Below are 25556 nucleotides of genomic sequence, written 5' to 3'. Positions count from 1 at the left end.
ATCCTCAAGAACGACATGTCCTTCCTTGAAAATATGGTAAGATACAACGTATTTGATATCACAACCTTAGAAGAGACACTCAATGTTTTGTGATTTTATTAGAGATAGAAACAACTCCTAAAGAAGTTCTAAATGTTTTATTTAAAGGAAGTTACGAAGGCCTTAACAATGACCAAATAACAGGGTGGTCTTCTTGCCCTAGTATGAAACATTATAGATGATTGAGAGGGCCTAAATCTTTAAGATTCTTTACTAACCAATTGTTTATAATTGGATATAAATTATCTAATATTGGATCTTGTTATTCAAGAAAAGATGAAAACTACAATAATACAGAACTTAAAAGAAGTATATCAATGAATCTAACTTGTAATCTTGGAGTTGAATAACTTTGGGTTTGAAGTTCAATCACAAATTGTACTTGATTGATAAATTCTCAAAACTTGGATTTTGTACCATCAAACTTCTTAAACGAGACAACTCTTGGTTCTCTAGTATCGGAAGGATGTTCTATTATAAGAAAAGGGACATGATTCTGTGCAGATGTTGAAGCACCTCCAATCATATCTATATCATGACTTCCTACAATTCTTGTTGTTCCTTGTGGTTGCAAATTCAATTGATGAATCGCATACATTAACTCTCTCAATTACTCTCGTATTTATATCATTGCACTCTTCATTTCAAGAAGCTCTGCTATAATAATACTTAGAAAATAAATGTCTAATATTACTGAAGATAAGTAAAAGAGAGGACTTGAGACAAAGAAGATATTAAAAACAATATTAGTTTAAAAGAGGATAATCTACAACTTCTAACACGCTTATGTCTTATTAAGAAAAAAGAATAATCCACTTTTAATCAAGAAAAGATAAAGCTCTAATATTCTAAATATATTCTTGTCAATTTATCAAAGATATAAATTGGAAGAAGATGCATAAACCTAAAGAACTAGTGTTAAAAGAAAAATGATAAAATAGTAATAAAATAGTATGCATATTAAAAGAAAACTAAAATGGCTATTGCCAAAAGATAAGGAAATTAGAGACTTTTAAATCTAGACTAGAAGCAAGAAAGGAGTTGATAAGAGTAAAGAGGGCTTCACTCTTACCTCTATATATATTATCTAACTAAGAGCTACATGGTGATGTTCTATAGGACCTCTAATATGTATTGACTTTGCAAGACACATGGTTTAGCTTACAAGGCAAGTTTTCTACGTATGGACCATATAGTTAGCTTGTTCTTCGAGCTACCAACATATGTGGCACATAACCAACTTATTGACCACATTTCTAACCTAAAAAGTCAATTAAAGACACCTATAAAGTCAAAGCAATGTTTATGAAGCTTCTGAGAAACCCATATAGAAGATATTATGGAATTAACCTACTTTTACCTATTTTTATCTAAATCATATAAATAATTATTGGTTTACATGTATATATCGATAACACAAAGATAGTATGAATTGTGTATTTAAATAGATATTCACCAATAAAAATAATTTTTTTTTTTCTTATTATAAATAATTAAAATATATATATATATATATATATATAACTTAAAAATATTTTGGTAAGTTTAAGTAGTGCATTGGATGGGGTGCTTGGTCCCGCATCACCAACTTCATCACATCTTGGAACCAGGCAAGTTGCAGATCTCTCTCAGTGCTTATGAAAAGTTACAGGACTACTTGCAGAATGCACACTGTAGAACAACATCGTTGAAGATTCATCGGCAATTGCACATATTTATAGAAAGGTGGGCGAAGGCTCTCACTCACTTTCTCACGACGAATGGCATAGTGCAGTAAAGTTTACTATTAGAGCATTGAATGAGAACTGGCTTTGAAATTGATAATCTACTCATTCAAGGATGCTAATGTACCACTTTTCATGCAATAAGTAGACATAAACAATAAGAATTATAATAATATAAAAGATTCAAGCCTTCGGCGTCGGGCGCTGGTGTGAAACGTATCCAGGAGTCAGATCAGAGATGCGAGAGAGCAGCTGATATTATACTGCGGAGGAGGAGGAACGCTTTGGCATTCGAATTTGCACAGCACCCAACGTGCAAGATCGGATCCCCCTGCTGCCGAGCCAGGTCTCCACGCCACCATCGAGGAGTGAGGCACACTCAGGGAGCCCTAGAACTGACGACCCTAAAGCGGTGACCGGAAAAGTTACTGTGGTTGGCAAACTCAAAAGAAAGGATGCTTTTTAGGCGAGGCGCCACATCCAGTTCCACGGACGCTGCGCAGCTCCGCCGCTCGATCCAACCCAACATGAATTCCGCTTCAATACACTGTATTCGTTCAGCTCTTGCGGTGGACGTGCCAACTGCAAATGTGATCCAGCCTTAATTCGTGATTGTGGACTGTTGAGGTGTTCAAACGCAGCCAGTGTTAAGTTGGTTCGGCTCTCTGAATGCGTCACAGAGCTGTCTGCCGGAAAGATGGCTGCATGTGGGAATTCTAGGTGATCTTGCAGGTGCTTCGCTTCTTCGAATTTCGGCTACAGTAAATCGTACCGTTGTTTGAGTAGGGGTGCATGCGTTAGACAGACACCGAATGATCTTAAGTGTAGACAGGATTGGAGACGAGTCTGCTTGAACCTGGAGATATGTTGACCAGTTGATGCGGAATATTGCTTCAATCACATTCTTCAAGCCTGGACGCGATACAAGGAGTGTCTTAACTGCATAAGACATCCCGCGCAAAGAGGAGAAGTCGAAGCTGGAGGCGAGAGGTGAATATTGAGCGTCTGGAAGATCATTCAAGTTTTCTGTGGGTAATCTACAGGTTTCTTGTCGAGAGGAGGACTAAGGGCAGTAGTTATACCGATTGAAACTACCTTGAAATGCAGGCACTAAACAGGCAGGCGTCATGCATGAGCGGAGTGGCGCACGAAGATGCAACGGCCATAGACAATGTTAACTTGTACGAGAAGCTCGGCTTCGACACTTTTGTCAAGCTCTCCACCAATTTTTACAACGAGTGAGATACTTACACAGTGTTTCCTTCTATGTATCGCACCTCACTTCAGGTTTGAAGTGAAATTAGAGGAGCCGATGCAATTAGATGCTCACTTTGATCAACAAGAATTATGCTCACTGGTTGTTTATTGTCAATTTGCCCAATTCGGTTTGGATGGGATTAACTGTTTCACGATCCTCTGGAATACTGTTCCTGTTGGTCTCATTCAGTGTAGCCCATTGACAAACAATCAGTCTTCTAAGTTAAGGAACTCAAACAGTGACTGTTTATGATGTGGTCGTCCCATGATTGGTTTTGCAGGGTTTACAATGACGATCAACAGTGGTTTCGGTCAATATTTGCAAATTCTACTAAAGATGATGCCATTCAAAACCAGTATGAGTTTTTCATTCAGCGAATGGGTGGACCACCTCTTTACGCCCATAGAAAAGGTACATACTCACCGATCAATCACTTATTCCTCTCATTTGTGTGTGGGTCATTCATTGTAGATTCGTCATGGAATACTCTCGTTTGAGCAGTCTGCTTGAAAGTCATTCAAATTGATCTCTCTTGAAATCTTCGAATCACAACTCAGCGAGCAATTTATGTAACTGCTTGAATTCTTCACGGCAGGGAGCACGGCGCTGATTGCAAGACACGGACCTTACCCCATAACAGAGAGAGCTGCAGCCCGGTGGTTGTTTCATATGAAAACAGCTCTTGACAAGTCCCCTGAAATCGACTTAGACTCCAAGACCCGGATGTTCAACTTCTTCAAGTAAGTGCCAAACCGCAAAGCGTGACACACTTCCCACAATTAAGTTAATGAGAGCTCAAGACTTACATAACTAATTCGTGAAAATCGTGAAAGTTATCCTTACAATGCTGAGCTAATGAAGTGGTTCTTCGATCTGAATGTGCAGACATACTGCGTTCTTTCTGGTGGCAGGAAAAGAGCTGACAAACCACCATCGGCTGGTGGGAAATTACGGTGTGGGTGGCAGGCACATGGGCCGTGCTTAACAGCTTACAAACCATTAAAAACGATGGCAGTGCTAGATCGATTCCACGAATCTTCCTCTGTACATATCTTCACAGGAGCAGGCAATTCTATTCACATTGCCCAGTAGACCTTCTGTCAATTTTGTTTACGGATTGGAGCACTGAACTGGCACACAAAATTGTACTCTATTCTAGATTCAATGTATTCCATCCTTTTGTGGGAATGCTCCCGTATGTTATGCGTGTCCGAATGAAGTGGTGTACCTGTTTCTGGCGCTCTGAGCCTGCATGGGACCAACTCCGTGTTTCTTCACTTTAACTACTACTTGTGAGAAAAGTGCGGACGCCTCCCCAACCACAAGAGTTCAGTTCATTCCAATTCCGTTTCAAATTGGGACCTTTTTCCTCTTCTAGATCTGCCATTGGCTATCCATCATTGGGAATGTATTTGTTTTTGTTGCTTCAATTTTGAATTATGAAAATTAAATTAGAACTTAACTAATAAAGTTTCAAAAAAATAAAATAAAATAAAAAAATTGAGAAAAGTAGTAGAATTAAAATAGAAGAAGATAGAGCAAATGTTTTCAAGTTATTTTAAGTAAGTTTGTGCCAAAACTAAGACTTTGAGAAATTGACAATAGTAAAAAGAAAAATAAAAAAAAAAATAAAAAAAAAATTGGCTATATGTCATTTTGGTAATATTGTATGTTGTATGGAAAATTATCAATTCCTATTTGCTTAGAAACATTTCTTTTTTGACACATAAATGGGGTGTATCCCATGCACTAGTGGAATAGACAAACTACAATAGTCTATTTGATTTCTTATATCTTAAGATAGAGCTAAGAGTATTAAGAGTATGTAGTGGTTGACAAGCTCATTTACACTTTTGTGTATAGTAATATTACACTAACGTACTTAAAAGTTCTATTTACTTACTTTGTTATGTCTAAAACCAAGTATGTGTTTAGCCATCTAGGAGTTATTCCATCTCTTAAGTAAAAAGGACTAATATTGCAAGTATTTTGCTAATTATATTTTTTACAAATTTCTTACAAAGTTGTTCATATTCAGTAAGACCTTACCAAATAAAGCTTCTAGTATGGAGAGTATTCTATAATTCATTTTTAAAAGCAAAATTATTTTTTCTTATCCAAAAGTTCTATAAACAATTTCTTTTTAACAATGACCTTATTTTACAAAGATATTTAAATCCAGAGAGAAGAATTTCCACAAAGATAGCTTGTTGCCAAGTGAGGGATTTCTAAAGATGCCAATTCCAAGAATTGTATGATAGTTTGTATAAGAGGGAAGTAGCCCAATTCCAAATGTAACATACTTGTGATTAATTCTATATTCGACTTCTTGCCACAGCGAGATGCATTCTCCACATGAAAAGTAGGTTAATTAACATTAGTAGATGCTCATTTTTTCTGACAATTTTCCTCCCACCTGTCCTAAAATTCTGCCACCCACCACTGCCAGTTTGGCTGTTGCATGATTGAAGTTGGAATGTTAATTGATGTAAGTGTGGGAACCAACACATCGAAGTGCTCGGAGGGAAACTGGGGCTGACAGTCCTTGTATGAATGATTCCTGCAAATGTGGCTTTGAACTTGGCGTTGCGGATGTGTAGGGAACCTTTACCAGGATGTCCAGTTCCGACTGTCTGAACGTCGATTGAAATTCGTTGCCCAACACCCATGCGAAGTGTTTTTCCTTGTGTAATTCTAGTTGCACTTGTTGAATTTTTGAGTGCAACTGCATTTGTACACCAACTAATGTAGCCATTGGGTCTGAACATTCAGAGTTCTAGATACAATTTGAAAGACATTGTGATAAATTTAGATGTGGAGGTGAGTCTGCTTGTATCTGAAGATTGGTCAATCAATCGATCGGTACAACTGCAACAACCACACTCTCATCTAATCTCGTTATGAAGACCGTCTTCCTAAGACATCTGCTCGATATGATCAATTGATGACTTGCACACTTCCATCTAATGGTAGGCGTGAAAATTCTGTCGGTGAGCGGTGAATGCCGTTCGATACGTGAACGCACATCTGTAAACAACAACTGTTTTGACATTAACTCGATGATTTCTCATTGTGTTAAATGTCAGTGAATGGAATGATAATAAAACCAGAGATACAACTAGCCGCATGATGCGTTCTTAAGACACATCTAAGACAGTGACTTGCACAAACAGGGTACAACTGAAATGAATGGACTCTGAACGCTAATCCTTGTAAACTAAGCACTTCCACGTGCCGTGAAATATTGCACATATATTTGCACCGATTACGCGTCGACACATACTTTGAAAGCATTGAGTCCCACTGGTGCTCACAGAGCAACAAAGAAGTGCGTATGGTACCATCACATGAAGAACTGCTGAAATATGTGCCACGGCCAACGCCTCGGAACTGAATTCGAGAGACGACATTACAAACAAAAGGAATACCAGAAGTGGGATGACGGCCCTCAACTACCGTTAGTATTAATAGAATTGCAAACGCAAATTCATCAAAGATAGCTCTCTGAACGATTATTGCTAGCTCAGTATTCTGTTTCTTGCACAGAACCGGCCTACATGAGAATTGAACCTTGACCAACAAGGATCAATCTATCAATCAATCATGAGCCAACCTAGATTTCTGAGAAGGTGAACAAATCACCAAAACCAAAATGAATGCATCGATCAATTGCACACTACAGGGAATACATAATTCAACTCGAAGGAACTAGGCACGTTTGAGGCCCATCTTCATCCCGTATCCGAAGGGGAACAACGGGTTGTAGTATCGATCGCCAACGTTCATAGGCAGCTGATCGACGCGCCGGAACCACGTCCTTGATAGCCTCCCGGAAAATTCGTAGTTGCCGAACAGCACTTCGGCAACTCCACGTCCTTCAGATCCTGGAAGCCATGCAGCGACAAACGCGTTCATGTAGCCCAGGTAGGGCTCAACCACAAGCGGTCTGCCAGAGATCATGACTACCACGCACGCAACATTGGAGCAGGTATCCTTGATTAGGGCGGGGTATGGCGCCGGCATGTTGAGATTGTTGAGGTTGTCACCGTTCACCTCAGCGTAGGGTTGCTCACCAACAACGACAATGGCGTACTCGAAGCCCTTGCCCTTAGCATATCCGGCAGAGGGGTTGGGCTGGTATACAACCTCAGAGTTACGACCTATGACTTGCCTGATGCCGCCCAGGATGGTGGTGCCCTTGGTGGTGGCGCCTCTGCCTCCTTGCCAGCTTATAGTCCAGCCTCCGCATTGCAGGCCAATGTCGTTGGCGTGAGCTCCCACTACCAGGATCTTACTGGCGTACTTGTTCAAGGGCAGTAGCTTCTTCTTCGCACCACCTCCGTTCTTCAAGAGCACCAGAGATTTGCGCACTGCTTCCCGTGCCAAGGCGCCATGTTGCTGCACAATTAAGTGAATCAGATGGATAGATAGGCTCATCTCATTGCTTGCATGTTAACACAAGAGTTGAATACGATAGATCCAAACGGAACTTACCAGCGAACCAAGGTATGTCCTAAGGCTGTTATCTGCGTAAGGGTACTCGAATAGGCGAGCCTGGAACTTCACCCGCAGGATACGGCTCACAGCGTCGTTGATTCTTCCGATGGGGATGGCACCAGTGGCGACATGCCCCTTCACAATATTGATGAACTTCACGTAATCGAAGGGCACCATGACAATATCAATGCCAGCATTGATTCCTTGTCTGACAGAGTTTATGTAGTTCGCCCCCCACGGGTCTGAGATGCGGTCAATCCCCTGCCAGTCGGAGATGACAATTCCCCTGAAACCTAGCCTGCCCTTGAGCACATCTGTGAGGAGGAACTTATTGGCGTGCATCTTCTGCTTGTTCCAGCTCGAATACGAAACCATGATGGTCGACACACCCTTTGCGATGGCGTCAGGATAAGCTCTCATGTGCGTTTTCACGAGAGTATCATAGTTCATGATGGCATTACCCATATCCTTGCCCTGCCACGTTCCTCCGTCACCCACGAAATGCTTAGCACAGGCCAGCACTTTGCGGTTGCTTTCCAAGTAGGGACCTCTCCATCCCGCCGGACACTGACCTTGTAACCCGTCGATAATGGTAGTCATACTCCTCACCACTTCAGGATCCTCGCTGTAGCTCTCGTAGCACCGACCCCAACGCGGATCACGGCACACGGCAATGCATGGTGCGAACGTGTATGTGATCCCGGTTGCGCGCACTTCCAGGGCAGTCGCGCTTCCAATCCTCCTCACTAAGTTTGGATCCCTGCTCGACCAAGTACGACCAAATCATTATACTCGTGAAGTTGTGGTTAGTAGCTTGATTCCAAATATATCAACTTGAAAATAGTCCTGAGTCATGGATGTTGATCGTGGAATTGAATATACCTTGTGCAGCCGAGACCAATGTTGTGCGGGAAGATAGTGGCTCCATAGACATTGTTATTGCCGTGCACAGCGTCGGTACCATAAATAATTGGAATTTTCAGTCTTGTTTGCATGGCGCCCCACTGAAAGCTGTTTGTCATGGACATCCATTGAGAAGGCGTCGCTCTGTACGAAGGCTCACTTCCCCCACCGCTCAGAATGCTCCCTGCACAGGTAACAGAATCAGACTGGCTCCAATTACATTGAGACTGACAAGAAGGCACTTGGATTTAGGGCTAGTCTAATTTGAACTCCCACGAACATCTGTGAATCTGCAACACCAGAATGGTTACAAAAAAGCCAACAGGCAGAAGGTGAGACAATAAAAAGGGTATGCACGAACCAATTTTGTACTTCTCAATAACAGAAGGGGACGCGACGCCACGCTCGATCTGCGTCATCTGACCAATCTTCTCGTCGAGGGTCATTCGAGAGAGAAGGTCATTGACCCTGACTTCCACAGGCTGTCTGGGATCCATGTACCTGGGTCTTTGGGCAACAGCCTCCTGGGCTAGGAAGCATGAAACCAGCACCACGGCCAGGGAGCATAGCCTCCATTGCAACATCGATCCCATAGCTCAATTTTCACGGTCTGTATCAGTCAACATGGAGAATTCTAATCAGTTTCACCACCAGAAGAGTATCCAAGAAGAATCCGGACTTCTCACACCTCAACACTTGCCAACGTAAAAGTCTTATATCTCAGTGCCAATACCAGTTGAAGCATTAAATTACTCTAGCCTTCTCATAGGGAGAGCTACTGCCCTAGTGCCTCGGAAAAGGCCACACTTAAAATCTATGAACGATGTTTTATAAGTCTATTAACAACCGCCATTCATGTTGTAAATGCCGAAGGAGTCCCCACACAAGCTAGCGGAACTATGCAACTTGGAATGCAAAACAAGGCCCCATCACTCGCATTGGCAACTAATGCTTCTAACGTGGAGCATCCGAAACACTGCACAACGCAGTTTCAAAATCAAGACTGAAACTAATCCACACAACTGGAAGTGCGACTACCTGTGAGCGACTAGACAGATCGTCTCCAGGTTGAGAAACCTTGCATGAAATTCAGCTCCCACAAGATAAAATGGTGCCGGACTGGTACCAGACTTGTACAGAGAGGAGCAGACCGAAAGGAGGGCAGCAAAACACACACAGATTCAAGGTGAAGCACGGCCTGTGCGTAGGAGCACCGCTGGCCTGGAGTCTAGAAGGGCTTCTCGAAGGAGAGTCACAGGCGGAGTGAGTTATCAGGCAGGTTTGATTGTTCTGGTGTGAACTCGGCGCGACCGGTAATTCAGGGATCACCTCCCGATATGCCAAATATGGTGCAAGTTGTTAAGTTTAGGCATCCTGGTATCCGCTTTCATCTCGGTGATGTGCAGCCCCTAAAGTCACTGCGCAAGTGAATTTGCGTCATAGATCCATCGGGTCTCATGAGAATTCCTCCTTCCGCACGACGGCGCGGAACGAGACTGCAGTGGCACCACCATGCTCGGATGCTGCATTTAGAAACAGCGTAGCTCCCGACTCTCCTCCAGTGGAACAGGTAAACTTCCCAAAACAAGCGCACCACACCCCTCCTTATCGCGATTGTGCCCCGCGACGAGATTGTGGCGCTGCACGAGGATGACAGCGCGGGTGGATCATCTTACCCTCTCTCCCTCCACTTTGCTGGGCTGGGCTAGGCTGCGTTGTGCCCTAATTATAGTACCTCCGAGTGGGCGGGAGGTGGATTTCAGTTCATTGCTTGGCCACATTTGAAATCCATGTAGCAACCGCACCAGCCCTATGCAGCCGGGCATTGTCCAAAGTTTCGGAAGATCCATGAACTTAGGCGATTTTAATGCCTAGAATTAAAACAATATGAGTCTTTGAACCTCCAGATATTTTTTATCCTATTCTTTTCTCTGGTTTTTTAAGAGTAGAAAGGATTTTTAAAATCTTTCAAGTACACATATATAACAAGAAAATTTTAAAAAAAGATTTGTAAAACTTGTTTATAACAATTTCATTATTCAAGATAAAGATATATGGTATATAATATTGTCCAAGAATGAATTCATTTATATATATATATATATATATATATATATACATATACATATACATACATCATTAAAACTACATACATACTTTTTGATATATTGAAATATTTTATAATACTAATCAATTACTTTTTATTTTATTATTAATAAAATTTCATAATATTCTTGTTTTTTCATTTAATTATTTTTTTATTTTATTCTTTTTTGGCTTTTATTACTTAATTGATGTATTTTAAATCACAATAAGATCATTATTCATTTAGATATTAAATATTTTGTAGTCTCATGCTACAAGTAGACTCTAAGTTGTATACACATCTATTATGTCTATACACACATCCAAGGCTTTTGATTGATTCATCCATTTTCATTTTCCCTTATCCCAATGTAAGTCTTAGTTTCCCTCTTTTTCTCCCTTATATTGGCATAGGTCCTAGCCTCCTCCTTTTCTTCTTTATCTTAGCACAAGTTATGCTATGTCTCTCCTTTTCTTTGGCACGGGTTTTGGCTCCTCTCCCTCTCTTCCTTACCTTAATAAGAAGTCACAAACTGAAGTACATCCACCTCTCTTTCAATTTGCATCATCCAAATCATTATAACTATTTCTTCATATATTGATTTTTAAAATCCAAAAATAAAACAAGTAATCCTCTAACTAAAATACACAACCCACTATAGTGAATTGCTTTTGCAATTGCATAAGGCTTATCTGACAATATATTAACCTAAAGAAGGGATATAATGATATTGGAATAGATACAAAAATAGAGCTAGGTTAGACCAATTTGTTTCATTGAAGAATAATATCTAATACATGAAATAATATTTAGTGTGTTTCCTAAATGACAAGTATGATATTTGTGGTTGAATCTCTTAGATTAAAAATCAATTTCAATGGTTTTCTTGAGATCACTCACATAAGAGAATAGAAATTCAATTGATGTTCAACAAATAGGACATATTTCTAGTCCTTTTATAGAGGAAGTATTATTAGGGTCAAAATATAACTTAGGCCTCTATCCTTGCAATTAATGTGTTTGTTGATGCTTGCCTTACTCATTATCATTAAGATCTTATCTTGATTTGTGTAAGATCCTATGGCTTATCACCAACATGTATAAAACAAGTCATATGTGATATTAGAGGATTGTATCTTTAGCAAGAACAATGTTGACTTCACTACTTCTCATGAACAAGCAATAATTCATTGAAATTGGATAATGCATGGCAAATTTTTTTTGAAGATATAGTAATGAGATAGTTTTCAAATGTTCTTGTATGATGTTCAAGGTTCTTAATATTAGAGGAATTTAAAGCTTGTACAATCTCTATATTAGCTGCTTGTTTGTGTTGCCCTTGGAATTTAGCATCAAAATAACACATGATTTGTTACATGCAGTAAAATGCATCACTTGTTGCATATTCAAGTTTTTTTTTTTTTTTTTTTTTTTTTTTTTTTTTTTAATTTTTTTTTATAGGTTTCTTTTGTAATCATCTTGACAATATTGCTTGGAAATGTGACTCCAAAAAAATTAACTATTATACCTTGGTGGCCAACTCAAGTGCTTATTGAAAAAAGGGAGTAGAATCCATGTTGAAAAAAGAAAGAAAATAAGAGGAGTTGGGACCTGTATCAAAGAAAAGAAAAGAGTCAATAAGACATACACCAAGGAAATGAAAAAAAGTGATAGTATTTGCATTAAGGCAAAAAAAAAAAAAAAAAAAAAAAAAAAAATCATGATCCTTGTCAAAGGAAGAAAGAAAAAGAAAGAAAACATGACTGCCTTAGATGTGTATATAGCAACTTAAGATGTGCTTGTAGCACGAGCTTATTTTGTAATGTGGTAGCAACACTCTTTATAAGATAGCAATCAATTATACTACTAAAGATGCCAATTGAAATAAAAGAATTTATAGCTTAAAAAATAGTCTAGTATATGTTATACAATATTAACTAATAATTAAGAATTATTTATTTTAAATTTTTCTTTTGACTTTTTTAAATATATAAATAATATAATAATATGTAGATATATGAAAAAAGATGTAATAAAAAATTTGACTTTAAAGATATAAAAGATTCAACTGTTATTTAAAATTTAATAGCAATGGCATGAATTGTGTAATGTAAGTAATTTCTTTTAATGATTTAATATAATATTTTTAATATGTATTTATAAAAGATGTTTTTTGGTATGGAAATAAAATCAATTATATTAAAAAATTCCTAATAAAAAGTTTAGATCTCATTGCTTAAGATTTAGATCTATTTTTTAAATCTTTTTATATTATATTTTTATAATTTATAAACCATTGTTTGGGATTAAAAAATAAATATTTGAGACTTTAATTCAAAAAAATTAATAATTTATTTATTTATATTTTAATCAAATATGTTGTCATAAATACAACTTCTTGTGATATCTTATTACAACATAAAATCTTATATCCCATTGATTTTGATATTAAATATTAAACCAAAGTAACTTAATTTTGATCACAATAATTTTAATAATATATGTTGAAGAATTTATTTTATTTTATTATATTTTAATTTAGTTTTTTTATAGCATAATTAATTTTAAAAAAATACATCTAAATTTAAATATACTAAAATATTAATTTCAATAAATTAATTAATATTTAAAAAAATATTTTTACAAAAAATATATCTTTACTATTAAATTCTCAAACACATAATCAAATTAATATATTTAAAATGCATCAAAAATAAGCTACATGAACATAAAAATATTTAAATAAATTAAGTTATTGATGTCATCAAGTGGTAGAAAGGATAGATTGGTATTAATAGATGCAACAATACAATCAAACACTGATATAAAAGTCTTTGGAAATTTTTAAATGCTCTTTGTAGTATAGTTCTTATAAAACTATTTTATCAAATTTATTAAAAATTTAAATATAATATTAAAAAATAATTTTTCAATATTCAACTATATATACATAGATAATAATGAGATAGTATAAAAAATAATAAAATATTATTTAGAAAATTAAAGTATTAATACATTAAAAAATATTTATAATAAATATTTAAAGTTACATTTCTTATTTTTGAAACAATCACTAAAAATCAAAAAGATATATACATTGTATTGATAAAATAGCATAGCTAATGCATTTTGGATCTAATTTGATTTAGAATTCTAAGATATATATTGGCAACTTATAGAATATATTGGCCATATGGCATATATATAGAAACTTAATTTGCAACTTAGACTTATGTCTTTCAAGTTGGAGACTTATCAGAGATCTAATAGAATATGGCTATATAGCCCATAATTAAATATTATTTATAGAATAAAAAATGAAGGCTTTTTTATTCTTAATAATACCTTTCTTATTATTAATGTTGTTTCAAGAATTTTTAATCAAGTTAATTAACTATCACAATTTCAATAAAAAGAAGTCTTACTACAATAAATATAAAGAATGTAAGGATTAATGCTAAAGAATTTTGATGGAAAAAGATCAAAATTTTAAAGATTCCAATATTAAGTCAAATTTTATCTAAAGTTACATCCTTTTTAACATTCAAGTTGCATTTGTATGCATATTTATAACCATAAATGTTTTCTTTTATTTTGTATCTTTTATGGAAAAGAATTTATAACTCATACATGATCTAAATTCATTCTTAGAATAATTTATAATTACATTTGGAGAAAAAAATTGATAAAAGGTAGCAACAACAAAACTTATAACTTATAGTAAAGATTATAATCAACTATCCTACATTGTTAAATTCTAAATCTTTCTTGCAATTTATCTTAGAATAAAAAAGCAATCATTAATCAATTTCAATATGGATTAAAAGATAGTATCAAAGCTTTATTATTTTTAATATAAAAAGAAGATTTATTAAAATAATTTATTGCTCAAGCCATTGCATACATCAATCAATTTTTCAAAAGATACTAAGTACAAAGATTTGATTGAAGAGAAATAAATTAAGTCATGAAAATAATTCCTAAGTTATTATAAATTTATTTATTAATATTAAAAATTATAAAAATTAATATAATAAATTAAAAATCTATCATTGAACAAAAAAAGACTTAATATTATTTAGAAAGATTATTTTTATATTATAAAAAATCTAATTATATCAATCAATATTATTCAAAGAAGAAAAAAAATCACAAAATAAAGAATATAGTTGCTAAAAAACACAATGTGTTATAAAATAAGTTTATTCAACTATAATAAAGACATTGCAGTTAGAAACTCGTACAACAATTAATAAAGGTCCTAATATCTCTTTAAATTACTTACTTGGCTTTAGAATAGATGTTTTTTAGAATCAATAAATTATAACAACTTTGCCTTCTTTGATTAAAGAACCTTTATTTCTTGTATAAACAAAGATTTTGTTAAAAAATAAGAAATATCCTTAACTAAGAAAATTAAGTATTCATTATCATAGACATATGTATTTGCTTTAATAATTATCTATATGATTAGGTAGAAGTGAGTAAAAATAGATCAATTTCATAATATCTTCTAAAAAAGCTTCTTAGAAGCTTCAAAGATGTAATTTTGACTTAATACATGTTTGTAGTTGATTGATAGGTTAGAAACTTAGTCAATAAATTCACCACATGTCACATGTATTAATAGCTTATAAAATAAGCTAACTATATGATACACAAATAGAAAACTTTCCTTGTAAGTTAAGATATGACTCTTGCAAAGTCAACATATGTTAGAGGTCTTGTAGAATATTGTTACATAGCTTCTAATTAGAGAATATATATAGAAGCAAGAACGAAGCCTTTTTAACTCTTGCCATCACTTTTTTAGTCTTTAGTTTCATTTCAAGATTTTTTAATCTTTTTGTCATTGGCAATGGCTATTATAATTTAATATATTACCATTTTTTAGTGATTTATTAGTCTTTTTGAATGATACAAGAGTATATTGAGATTTTTTTTTTTAAAATTCATGTTTGTAGAATAGATATTAGTTCGTTTCTGTAAGATATTGGTAAAATAGACTAATAGTCCATAGAATAGTCAGTTCAGGAGGACGGATGATTGATTTAGTTATTAAAAGCGGTTAATTACAAGATTACGGATAGAATCTGGAAATCAAGAGCAATTATATAGGAGTTGTAGAAGTTTGTTGGAGTACCAGACTGTGATAGTGATGAGCCAGGATAAGCTTAGTGCTACCTCTTTGTTTCTTTGTTTTCTTTATTGTTGAAGAGTAATGGATAGTTTCTGAATATTGAGAAGTGAATCTGTGGAATAAATCTGAGATTGATTTATGAGTTATTGATTATGTAATTGGAGCACTGAGTGATTGAATTATATGAGGAGTTATTAGAAGATTATGATTGTTGTTTATTGAGAGCTGTAAGTATTGAAAACATAGAAATTAAACTCCACACAAGCAAGTTAGGACCAGCAAGGTTGCACTATAAGAAATAGAGTGTGGTATGAGATAATTCTTCCCATGCCAACCCTTTCCTTATATACTAGTACCAAGGTACCAAGTGCTACAATCCATATGGGATATTTCCTAGGACCAGCCCTCCCCTTGTACTCTTATGCACTATAGACCAGCACCCTACCTTATGGGATATCCCTAACAACACTTGTACTCTATTGACCATTAGCAACTACTTAAAGAGTTCTTTTCTCAACACTCCCACTTTGCTATTGGTTAATTAGCTCTAAATCCTAAAGCCTTACTCAACTTGTTGTGTCCTTCTCTAATTAAGGCTTTTGTCAACAAATCAGCCAACATGTCTTTGGTTTCACAATACATCATATCAATAACCTCCATTTCTATCTTCTCTCTTATGAAATGATGCTGAATATCAATATACTTAATCTTTGCATGATGCTTTGGATTCTTTGCAAAAGCAAGACATCCTTGATTGTCACACCTCAATGGAGTAGCCTCCAATTGCACAAGTCCAATATCTTCCAATAACAACCTCAACCAAATTGCCTCCATTGCTTTATGACTTGCTGCCAAATACTCCGCCCCTATTGTGGACCTTGCAATGTTTGGTTGTCTCTTGCTATTCGAAGATATGGCTCCCACTCAAACAAAGAATACATAGCCCATTGTTGACCTTCAATCGTTTGCATCTCTCTTGGTTCTAAGCACCCACTTACATCCAATTGTTGTGAAAAGATGTGGTTCTTTCACCATTCACCTTGTGGTCTTCTCTCACGTGTTGGATATCTTCTTTCATGCAAAGAAGATGAGCCTTTTTGCACCTCTTGCTGCCTTGTATGACTCATGGAGTACTTTCTCTTACTCATTTGTTGGTATTCTTCATCTTCATTCTCTTCATTGTCCTTGTTGTATCTTGCTAGAATTGAAGTCTTCATAGTATTGGGCTCTTCTATCATAGCAACTTCCTCTCCTTCTTCACTTTGAGAATGCACTTCTTCATCTTCTTGTTTGTTTGTTGGAATTAAAGATGTGTCCACAAACACACCACTACTTCCACTTGGACACATCTCCCACTTTTCACTACCACTCATAGATGGTGTCCTCATGGATCCACAAACATCCGAATGCACAAGCTCCAGCAATTGGTTTGCTCTTGTTGCAACTCCTCTAGAAAATGGTGTCCTATGTTGTTTGCCTTGAATGCATCCCTCACAAGCAAGATTCATGGTAGAATGGCCAAGGTCTATGCCATTTACCTTGGATTGAAGCCCCTTCATGCTTTTGGCATTCAAATGCCCAAGTCTTTGATGCCAAATGCCCATCTTCTCTTCATTTGATGGAAATTCAGCAAAGGCAGCAACCTCCACTCCATTGATCCTCTTGCAATTGATAATATAGAGATTGCCATTCCTAGTCCCTTTTGCTACTTCTTTGCCTTCCATGGTTCTCACAAAACATCCATTCATGTTAAATTGCACTTTGTACCCATGAGTTACAAGTTTACTCACCGAAAGGAGGTTCTTCTTCATCTTTGGCACATGCAACACATCCTTGAGAGTGATTCTCTTGCTTATGCCCTTCACCACCACCTCCGCTACAATGGTGCCTATTCCAATGGCTTGTACCATACAATTATCACCTAACCAAACCTTGGTTGCTTGAATTGGTTGATAAGTGTTAAATGAACACTTGTATGGAGTCATGTGTTTGGTACATCCGGAATCCACAATCCATTTGCTCATATCAAACATGGAAGGAGTTTGTTTTGCCATGAATGCAAAGTCTTCGCCTCCATAGTCATGAAAAGCATTGTTGGCATTCTCTCTTTCTCCTCTCTTTGCGTTGAAACAATTTCTAGCAAAATGACCTGGTTTTCCACAAATATAACAAGTTTTAGGAGGATAACGTTGAAAAGGGGCACTTGCCTTACTTGGTCTTGTAAATAGTGCTGATTGCTCCCCAATAGACTCCTTTTGCTTTCTTTTGGTCACTTCATGGGCTAGTCTTACCGTGACATAGTCCAAAGTGAGGTCTTTCCTTGAAATGGACTCCAATGCCACAATGAGGGAGGAATAGGAGTCCGGAAGGCTTGAGAGCAATGTCATCACAACATCTTCTTCAAGTAAAGGCTTGTCAACAACAGCAAGGTGGTTTACAAGTGCTTTTACTTTATTTACATGAGCCATGAGATCTTCACCTTCTTCCATCTTCACGGTGAAGAAATTTTGCCTTGACCATAGCACATTGGAAAGATTCCTACTCTCATAGACATTGCAAAGAGTCTTCCATGCATCTGCTGCTCCTTTGCAAGAAATGACATGAGCAAAGTTGGTTTCATCTAAGTTGGTGGCAATTATGCCAAAAGCCTTCTTTTCTCGTCTTTTGAAGTCCTTTTGCTCCTTCATGCTTGCCTCTAATCCAGGTGCCTCTTCCTCCTCACATACTATCTCCCAAAGATCCAATGACGCCAAAAGTAGCTCTATTTTGGCCTTCCAGTGGTGAAAGTTGTCACCTCTAAACTTTTCTACCATTCTTAAGCTTTCACTCTCAAAAGATGCCATCTCAAGCTACAAGTAGGTCCAAAAATCTCTTGATTTGGAGTTGTAATGCAAAAGATATGACTACTCAAAGATTGCTGAACTAGAAACTCAGAATTCGCTGTTTTGCAACTTTTTGCATACTTTGAGTCCAAATCACGTCTAAATGGTGGGAAATGCTATGTCATGTAATTCTATGGCTTTCAAACATCTCCCTCACATCACCTCACTCAAAATGACTCAATTTCTCATAAAACTCTCAAATACTAGTGTTACTTCAGCAAAGACACTATCAAGGTCTTGCACTAACCTCATACACTCACAAATCCAGGAGTAATGACTTCAACAAAACACTAGTAATACTATACTATAAGATCTCAACCACCAAACAAGCAACAAAGAAAATAAAATGCAAGAACAACTTACTTGGTAAAAGAATGTGGGCCCATAACCTATTGAAACATAGAAATTAAATTCCACACAAGCAAGTTAGGACCAGCAAGGTTGCACTATAAGAAATAGAGTGTGGTATGAGATAATTCTTCCCATGCCAACCCTTTCCTTATATACTAGTACCAAGGTACCAAGTGCTATAATCCATATGGGATATTTCCTAGGACCAGCCCTCTCCTTGTACTCTTATGCACTATAGACCAGCACCCTACCTTATGGGATATCCCTAACAACACTTGTACTCTATTGACCATTAGCAACTACTTAAAGAGTTCTTTTCTCAACAGTAAGTGTTTTGGAGAAAGGAAGTTGGTGATTACGGAAATTCTGTGAATTCAGATTGGTTAGAATAAAGTATGTTATTTTTGGTGTTGAATGGAAATTATTGTGTTTTGAGCGGCCTTTTGAGAGTGCAGAATTACACACTATTGTTATCAGTTGATGAAGGAGTGTTGTTACTCGAAATTGTAGAATAAGTAAAACGGCAATCACATTTTGGCACCGCTGCCGGGGATAGACAATAGCATTGAGTATTAGGAATTAACTGCCGATTTAGTTAGATAGGAGATAGGAAGCAAATTCAGTAGAATATAATAAAAGAGTATGGTTATTAAGAATGAGAACTTAACAATAAAGAGAATACGGTAGTCAAAAAAAAGAATAGAGAGATCGCAAGCAAGAAATTTATTGCGTAATGAGCAAGAACAGAAGTTAAAAAGGAATCATTGACAAAGTTGGATTAAACCATGGTTGCATGCTTGTCGGCATATCCAAGTATATCCAAAAGCTGATCGATATCAAATATTTCAATAATATATATCGTTAGAGAAATTACCAAGAACACTCGTGGAAAATTTGGTCAATAGACTAATGTTTCTCTTGAGGCCATTAACTACGAGTGGAAGAATCACACAAAAATTGGGTACTCTATTGGATACGTTTCTAATAACAGAAGCTTCCAATTCTATCAAAATTGGTTCCGTAGAGTGGCATAAATTATTGGTCAATAAGGGCAAATTCAGTATATTTCAAAATCCATCATTTTCACCCCCAATTCAACCAACTAACTTAGTAAGGAATAATAATAGTAAATTGAGAAAACTTAAAAATTTAGAACAATCAATTGGAAAAGGTGCCAATTATTTTGACAAAAGATTAAGTGGAACATTGTTCTCTTCAATGGCGACGAGTGGTCCAGCAGTTCCAATAGTAGTACAAATAGGTGACGTGAGCAATTGTACAACAAGCGCGGCTCCATTATCTACTTTTAGGGATTTTCTGGGTACAGATTTCAATCAATATTTGTCTTAATTTCTAATAGCATGTATAGCTAATAATGGAAGAACTGAAGATATTTGGTTATGATGGTTGCCAACAATCTTAAAAGACACGGTGTTTGAATGGTACAACCGTCAACCAGTGGATCAATTTTCTAATTGGAAAGTATTGAAGAATGTATTTTTAATCCATTTTTGCCTAATTGGTTTTGAGGATCGACTTTAAGAAAGATTAATGACTAGAAAAATGGGTCCAAGAGAGGTAGTGGAATCATACTATGGTCGTGTCACAAATATACTCTACAAGTGGCCAAATCACCAAATGCCAGAGGCTTTTGTATTGTCCATATTAATCAATGGATTGCACCCACCTTCATTAAAAATGTTTGTAAAAGAGCCTCAATCAAATATAGTAACTGTAACTCTTAATAGAGCCAAGGTTTGGGAGGAATGCCATTATGATCAGTTTTTAATTGCGGGAGCTACGATGAATCTAGTTCAAGGCAGTTATCAAAATTCGACTTGGGACGGATCAGTGGGTAGTTATCCACGGATGTTAAGAACAATGGCCAATTCCAATGCCAATATTCAGGGGTAAGTTAATGTCATCCCATTGCAAGCTATACCACCGAATGTGACAACAGCGTATGCTCCATATTTTCCATATCAACAACAAGTGGCAGAGTTACCAATAATACCAACCCCAAAAGATTCCAATGAAGCCTTGTTATTGAACCTAACAAAGAAAATGGAGGAAATGGTCATTAATATGGCCAAGGATAAGGAGAAGAGGCACAAGCCTACTAATACTAGGACCAATGTATGGTGCAGTAATTGTAAGGGCCATGGTCATTTGGTAATAGAATGCCCTTCACCCTCACAAATGATGGGTCAATGTACATTTTGCGGAGGAAAGCACTTAATAGTTAATTGTTGGAATTGACAAAAGCAACAACAATTCAGTAATCAAACCATGATTCCACCAACTCAGTGGAACGTCAATCAAGTTCAAACATGAAATACATTTGGATAGAATAGAAATCGATCTAATCGATAAAATCGAGCATTCAATAACTTTCAAAGTTCCAATTTTAATCAGGGGTCTGTATCAAACCTCCAAAACCACGGGAAAGAGTAGCAAAGGTATCAGTAATATGCTCCACCGACATCATCGAACCAAGTACCCTCCATACCAATGGGACAACCAGGATCATTTTCTAAACTTATATGGAATAAGCTTAATAGGTATATATCGATGGAGACACCCAATATGCCTGATGGAGGTGCAAAAAGACCACTTCGTTGCTTTTGTTGTAGACAGATTGGTCATTATGCCAATGAATGTCTCAATCTCAGAGCCAGTGACGATTATGCACTAGTGTGTGGGAATTGCAAGGAGGCAGGGCATACTTATCAGCAATATAATGCTCCGTTCAATTTCAATAACCGGAATCAACAGATCCAAAATCAAGGAAAAATGGAGAAGATAAATCAAGGTCCTCAAGTTTCTCCGATAAATCGGGTGGAATGTGTCCAAGCAGTTCTTACCAAGAATCAACAAAAAGAGAAAGGACCAATTCAACATTTGGATGAGCTTGATGCAAAGAGCCAATTTGACCCAATTACGGGGACATCCAATCCAAGTCTTGTTACGGACTTTTTACCTAGTATGAGACCTGATTTGGTTAGGCAACCCAATGAGGTTCCAATTACACAGGCTTTGGTTCTATTTCAAGCTGTTCTGTTCTCTACGCAGTTTCGGGAAACATCCTATCCATTGAAAGATCCTCTCGGAGGTGTGACTTCCAAGGAAGCTCCGGCTATTGTTCTAATTCCAAGTCCAGGATGGAAGAATATCTTACCTCTCGAAGTTAAACTCAATCCAATGAAAAGAAAGAAGGCATTGGGAATTACCTTAAATATTGAACCCTATGACAATTTAAAGGATCTGGATACTATTCGGCCTTCTATTTCTATGAAGCAACTTCTAGTGATCGCAATAGAGTGCCATTTTACATTGAATTCATCGTTGACACGGCATAGGCAACGTAATAAAGAAGTTTGTGAAGTCAGTTTGAACCCTGACCATGGTGCATCAACCATCGATGTTTTGATTGACGGTGTTATGATCTTGAGTGTTCATGTAGATGGTGGTTCTAGTGTCAATTTAATGAACGTTGATACAATAGATGCTTTAGATTTAGAACACTTAGTATCCATAACATTGGTATTAAGGATGGCAGATTATAGCCGAGTTAAATCAATGGATATTTTACGAAGTTTTCAAACTATAATTATCGGTATTGCGTATGAAATCGATTACATTGTCTTTTGGTTACAATGATCGACTTTATCGTATTCAATTTTATTGGGACAATCCTGGCTTTATCAAACAAAGGCCAAGAATGATTAGGGTCCAGGTACTTTGACAATTGGCAAGGGTGGAAATAAAATGGTGTTACAAATGCATCAAGTACACTATCACGGGGAGTCTCAATTGCCAGCATCTGAATTGACGTCAAACGATGAGCTTAGCTTTGATAATGATGCAGTAGCACTAATTACGGAGACGTCCGTGGAAGCAACCCAACACCCTGGAATGATGTACCAATGTGGCGATCTGGGGGGAGTACTTGATATACCCGCCGGATTTGAAAATCTCTGCTAAAGTTAGTATTGATTGAATGACCAAGTATGATGTACACCATGTAAGTGTCCTAGACACAAGATTCAATACTTTACACATGTCGGACTTACCAACTGATTTGAAATCCGTGCGGGAGTTGAAACCAAACATCGCCGCAGTACCTTTATGTCAAACTATCAACTTGGCGACCACAGCAAAGCTTCTGACAATTAAGGTCTACAAAGATATTAAGGAACAAGAGTTGACCTACTGGACAGAATTTTTCTTACATCATAAATCAACTTTTACTTAGACTTATGATGATCTAAAAGGTATCTCCATTGAAGTTTGTGAGCATCATATCATTTTAGAGAAGAATGCTAAACCTGTACGACAGAGGCAACATCGCCTTAATCCTAAATATTCCCTTATGGTGAAGGAGGAATTGAACAAGTTTCTTGTAGTTGATTTTATTTACCTAATACTGAATAGTAAGTGGCTTTCTCCAATCGTGATGGTGTCGAAAAAGAATGGAAAAATTCGAATTTATCAAGATTTCCAGAAACTTAATGCGGCTACCAAGAAAGATTACTTCCTATTACCTTCCATGGATAATATGGATAATATGTTGTCATTATCACCAGGTAGTAAAAGAATAGGAGTAGGGCACCAGTTAAAGTCATTTTGTGGTGTTTTTTTGGGTTGGTTGGAGTGCCATTTCTTATATTTCTTGTATATTCAAGAGTAGCAGTTCCAGTTAAGAGTTAACAATGAAGAGTTGCTCACAAGTGTCAATTGAAGATGTTCCAGAATGGATGAGTCAGCAGCATCATCAATTGGAACTTCAAGATGCCCAGATCTTGAAATTAGAGGCTCAAGTCAGTGAATTAGAAATGTATAATGATGATCTATCAAATTAGTTGAAAAAGGAGTCGATAGAAGGATTGGACAAGGAAGAAGATTTGAATTTAGAACCAAATTTGGTGGAACTTATATTCGATAATGAAGCAAATGATTAATTGGGTGGACCAGAAGAAATAATAATTTTGTAGAATTTGATTAAGTAGTTTTCAGATAGGAATCAATTGTGTATTTGCGAGGACGCTGCATAGATAGGAGTGGGGCTATGTAGAATAGATATTAGTTTGTTTCTATAAGATATTGGTAAAATAGACTAATAGTCCATAGAATAGTCAGTTCAGGAAGATGGATGATTGATTTAGTTATTAAAAGTAGTTAATTACAAGATTATGCTTAGAATCTGGAAATTAAGAGTAATTATATAGGAGTTGTAGAAGTTTGTTGGAGTGCCAGACTGTGATAGTCATGAGTCGGGGTAAGCTTCGTGCTACCTCTTTGTTTCTTTATTTTCTTTGTTATTGAAGAATTATCAAAGACAAGAACTTGATGAAAAAGCAATTTCTAACACGTGAGCCTTCACTTAAAGAAAGGTAATAAAATATAAATAAACAAGTATATATATTAAAAGAGAAACTGGAATGGCTATTGCCAAAAGACAAAGAAACTAGAGACCCTTGAAACTAGATTGGAAACAAGAAAAGAGTTGACAAGAGTGAAGAAGGCTTTACTCTTGTCTATATATATACTATCTAACTAGGGGCTATATGGTAACATTCTATAGGACCTCTAATATGTGTTGACTTTGTAGGACACATGCCTTGACTTACAAGGCAAGTTTTTCTACGTGTAGGCTACATAGTTAGCTTGGTCTTCAAGCTAACAACATGTGTGGCACATGGCCAACTTGTTGACGACGTTTCTAATCCAAAAAGTCAATTAAAGACACCTATGAAGTCAAAGCAGCATCTATGAAGCTACTAAGAAGCTTCCATATCAAATACTATAGAATTAATTTACTTTTATCTACTTTTACTTACTTCTACATTTTTGTATATGTAATTATAAGTATGTCCATGACATTACCCTCCCTTCTAGGGACGAGTTCCACGAGGACCAGTCATCATATGTTGAAGAAATCTTTGATGCGATGAATTGTATTCGCTACATACTTTGATCTTTGTTCTCTTCGAAGATGATTGATAGGGCCTCTCAACCATCTGTAGTATCCCATACCAAGGCAAGAAGACTACCTAGTTATTTGATCATTGTTGAGGCCTTCATAACTTCCTTCAAATAAAACATTTGGAACACCATCAGGAGTTGTTCCTACCTCTAGCAAAATCACCAAACATCGAGAGTTCTTTTCGAAGTCGTGATATCAAACGCATTGTATCTTGCCATCTATTTGAGGAAGAACATGTCGTTCTTCAAGATCTTCATCTCAATTGCGTCATCTTGAAGGTTGTGACAATCATAATGTTTCGTCTGTTAGGTCAGCAAATAAAGGCTCTTGAGTCAAATGTGCTGGTTATTGGTTCTCCATCTCTTGAGCATCACAACTACAAAAAAGCTACAAATAAAGAATGAAAGTAGAATGTTATCTTGCTTAGATGTTGTTTCTTTTATAAAGAAGGTTTTCATCTTGATTTTGATGGATGTTGTCGATGAAAAGCCTCCACTGCCTTTGCTGCATTTGCAAGATTTTTTATTGGCTCCCATGTGCGTTCACTAATATCATATCCATACCAATGGACAAGATATTTCAAATTATTTTGGCGCTGCCTTGAATCTAAGACTTCTTCTACTTCAAATTCTTCATTATTGTCCACTTCTATAGGAGGAGGTGGAACTTATCGTCTTCTTGGTATGTCCA

At 36.4% G+C, this 25556-nt stretch overlaps 2 protein-coding genes across 3 annotated transcripts; one reads left to right on the top strand and one right to left on the bottom strand.

The window, feature by feature from the left end:
* Positions 1-2065: 2065 nt before the first annotated feature.
* LOC112283263 (two-on-two hemoglobin-3) lies at positions 2066-4219 on the top strand. Of its 2 annotated transcripts, XM_090250882.1 has the most exons (5): positions 2250-2753; positions 2871-3001; positions 3302-3432; positions 3617-3761; positions 3907-4219. In XM_090250882.1, the coding sequence occupies exons 2-5, from the start codon at positions 2895-2897 to the stop codon at positions 4004-4006; spliced, it is 483 nt and encodes a 160-aa protein (XP_090107008.1). In that variant the 5' UTR covers positions 2250-2753; positions 2871-2894; the 3' UTR covers positions 4007-4219. The 2 variants fall into 2 exon arrangements, with proteins under 2 accessions (XP_024377531.1, XP_090107008.1); XM_024521763.3 differs by having other exon boundaries at positions 2066-3001.
* A 2227-nt stretch (positions 4220-6446) lies between these two features.
* Positions 6447-9952, bottom strand: LOC112284018 (uncharacterized). The gene is made up of 5 exons (XM_024523477.3): positions 9460-9952; positions 8783-9031; positions 8401-8605; positions 7516-8278; positions 6447-7419 (listed from the first exon to the last, which is right to left on the bottom strand). Exons 2-5 carry the CDS (start codon positions 9012-9014, stop codon positions 6730-6732), a joined length of 1890 nt encoding a protein of 629 aa, XP_024379245.1. The 5' UTR covers positions 9015-9031; positions 9460-9952; the 3' UTR covers positions 6447-6729.
* Positions 9953-25556: the final 15604 nt, after the last annotated feature.

The sequence above is a fragment of the Physcomitrium patens genome, chromosome 6, assembly GCF_059467195.1.
Source record: "Physcomitrium patens ecotype Gransden chromosome 6, ASM5946719v1, whole genome shotgun sequence".
Taxonomy (NCBI): Eukaryota; Viridiplantae; Streptophyta; class Bryopsida; order Funariales; family Funariaceae; genus Physcomitrium; species Physcomitrium patens.
The sequence above is the reverse complement of the archived record's forward strand: the minus strand, read 5'-3'. Positions and strand labels throughout refer to the sequence as shown.

What these genes read in the sequence shown, in the direction of transcription:
- LOC112283263 (XM_024521763.3), top strand. Translation starts at nt 2,865, where the DNA reads ATGCAGGCACTAAACAGGCAGGCGTCATGCATGAGCGGAGTGGCGCAC. An exon ending in TCCACCAATTTTTACAACGA is followed by an intron (nt 3,002 to 3,301) that starts GTGAGATACTTA and finishes TTGGTTTTGCAG; the next exon opens with GGTTTACAATGACGATCAAC. An exon ending in CGGATGTTCAACTTCTTCAA is followed by an intron (nt 3,762 to 3,906) that starts GTAAGTGCCAAA and finishes CTGAATGTGCAG; the next exon opens with ACATACTGCGTTCTTTCTGG.
- LOC112284018 (XM_024523477.3), bottom strand. Translation starts at nt 9,014, where the DNA reads ATGGGATCGATGTTGCAATGGAGGCTATGCTCCCTGGCCGTGGTGCTG. An exon ending in TATTGAGAAGTACAAAATTG is followed by an intron (nt 8,606 to 8,782) that starts GTTCGTGCATAC and finishes TTACCTGTGCAG; the next exon opens with GGAGCATTCTGAGCGGTGGG. An exon ending in GGACATACCTTGGTTCGCTG is followed by an intron (nt 7,420 to 7,515) that starts GTAAGTTCCGTT and finishes TTAATTGTGCAG; the next exon opens with CAACATGGCGCCTTGGCACG.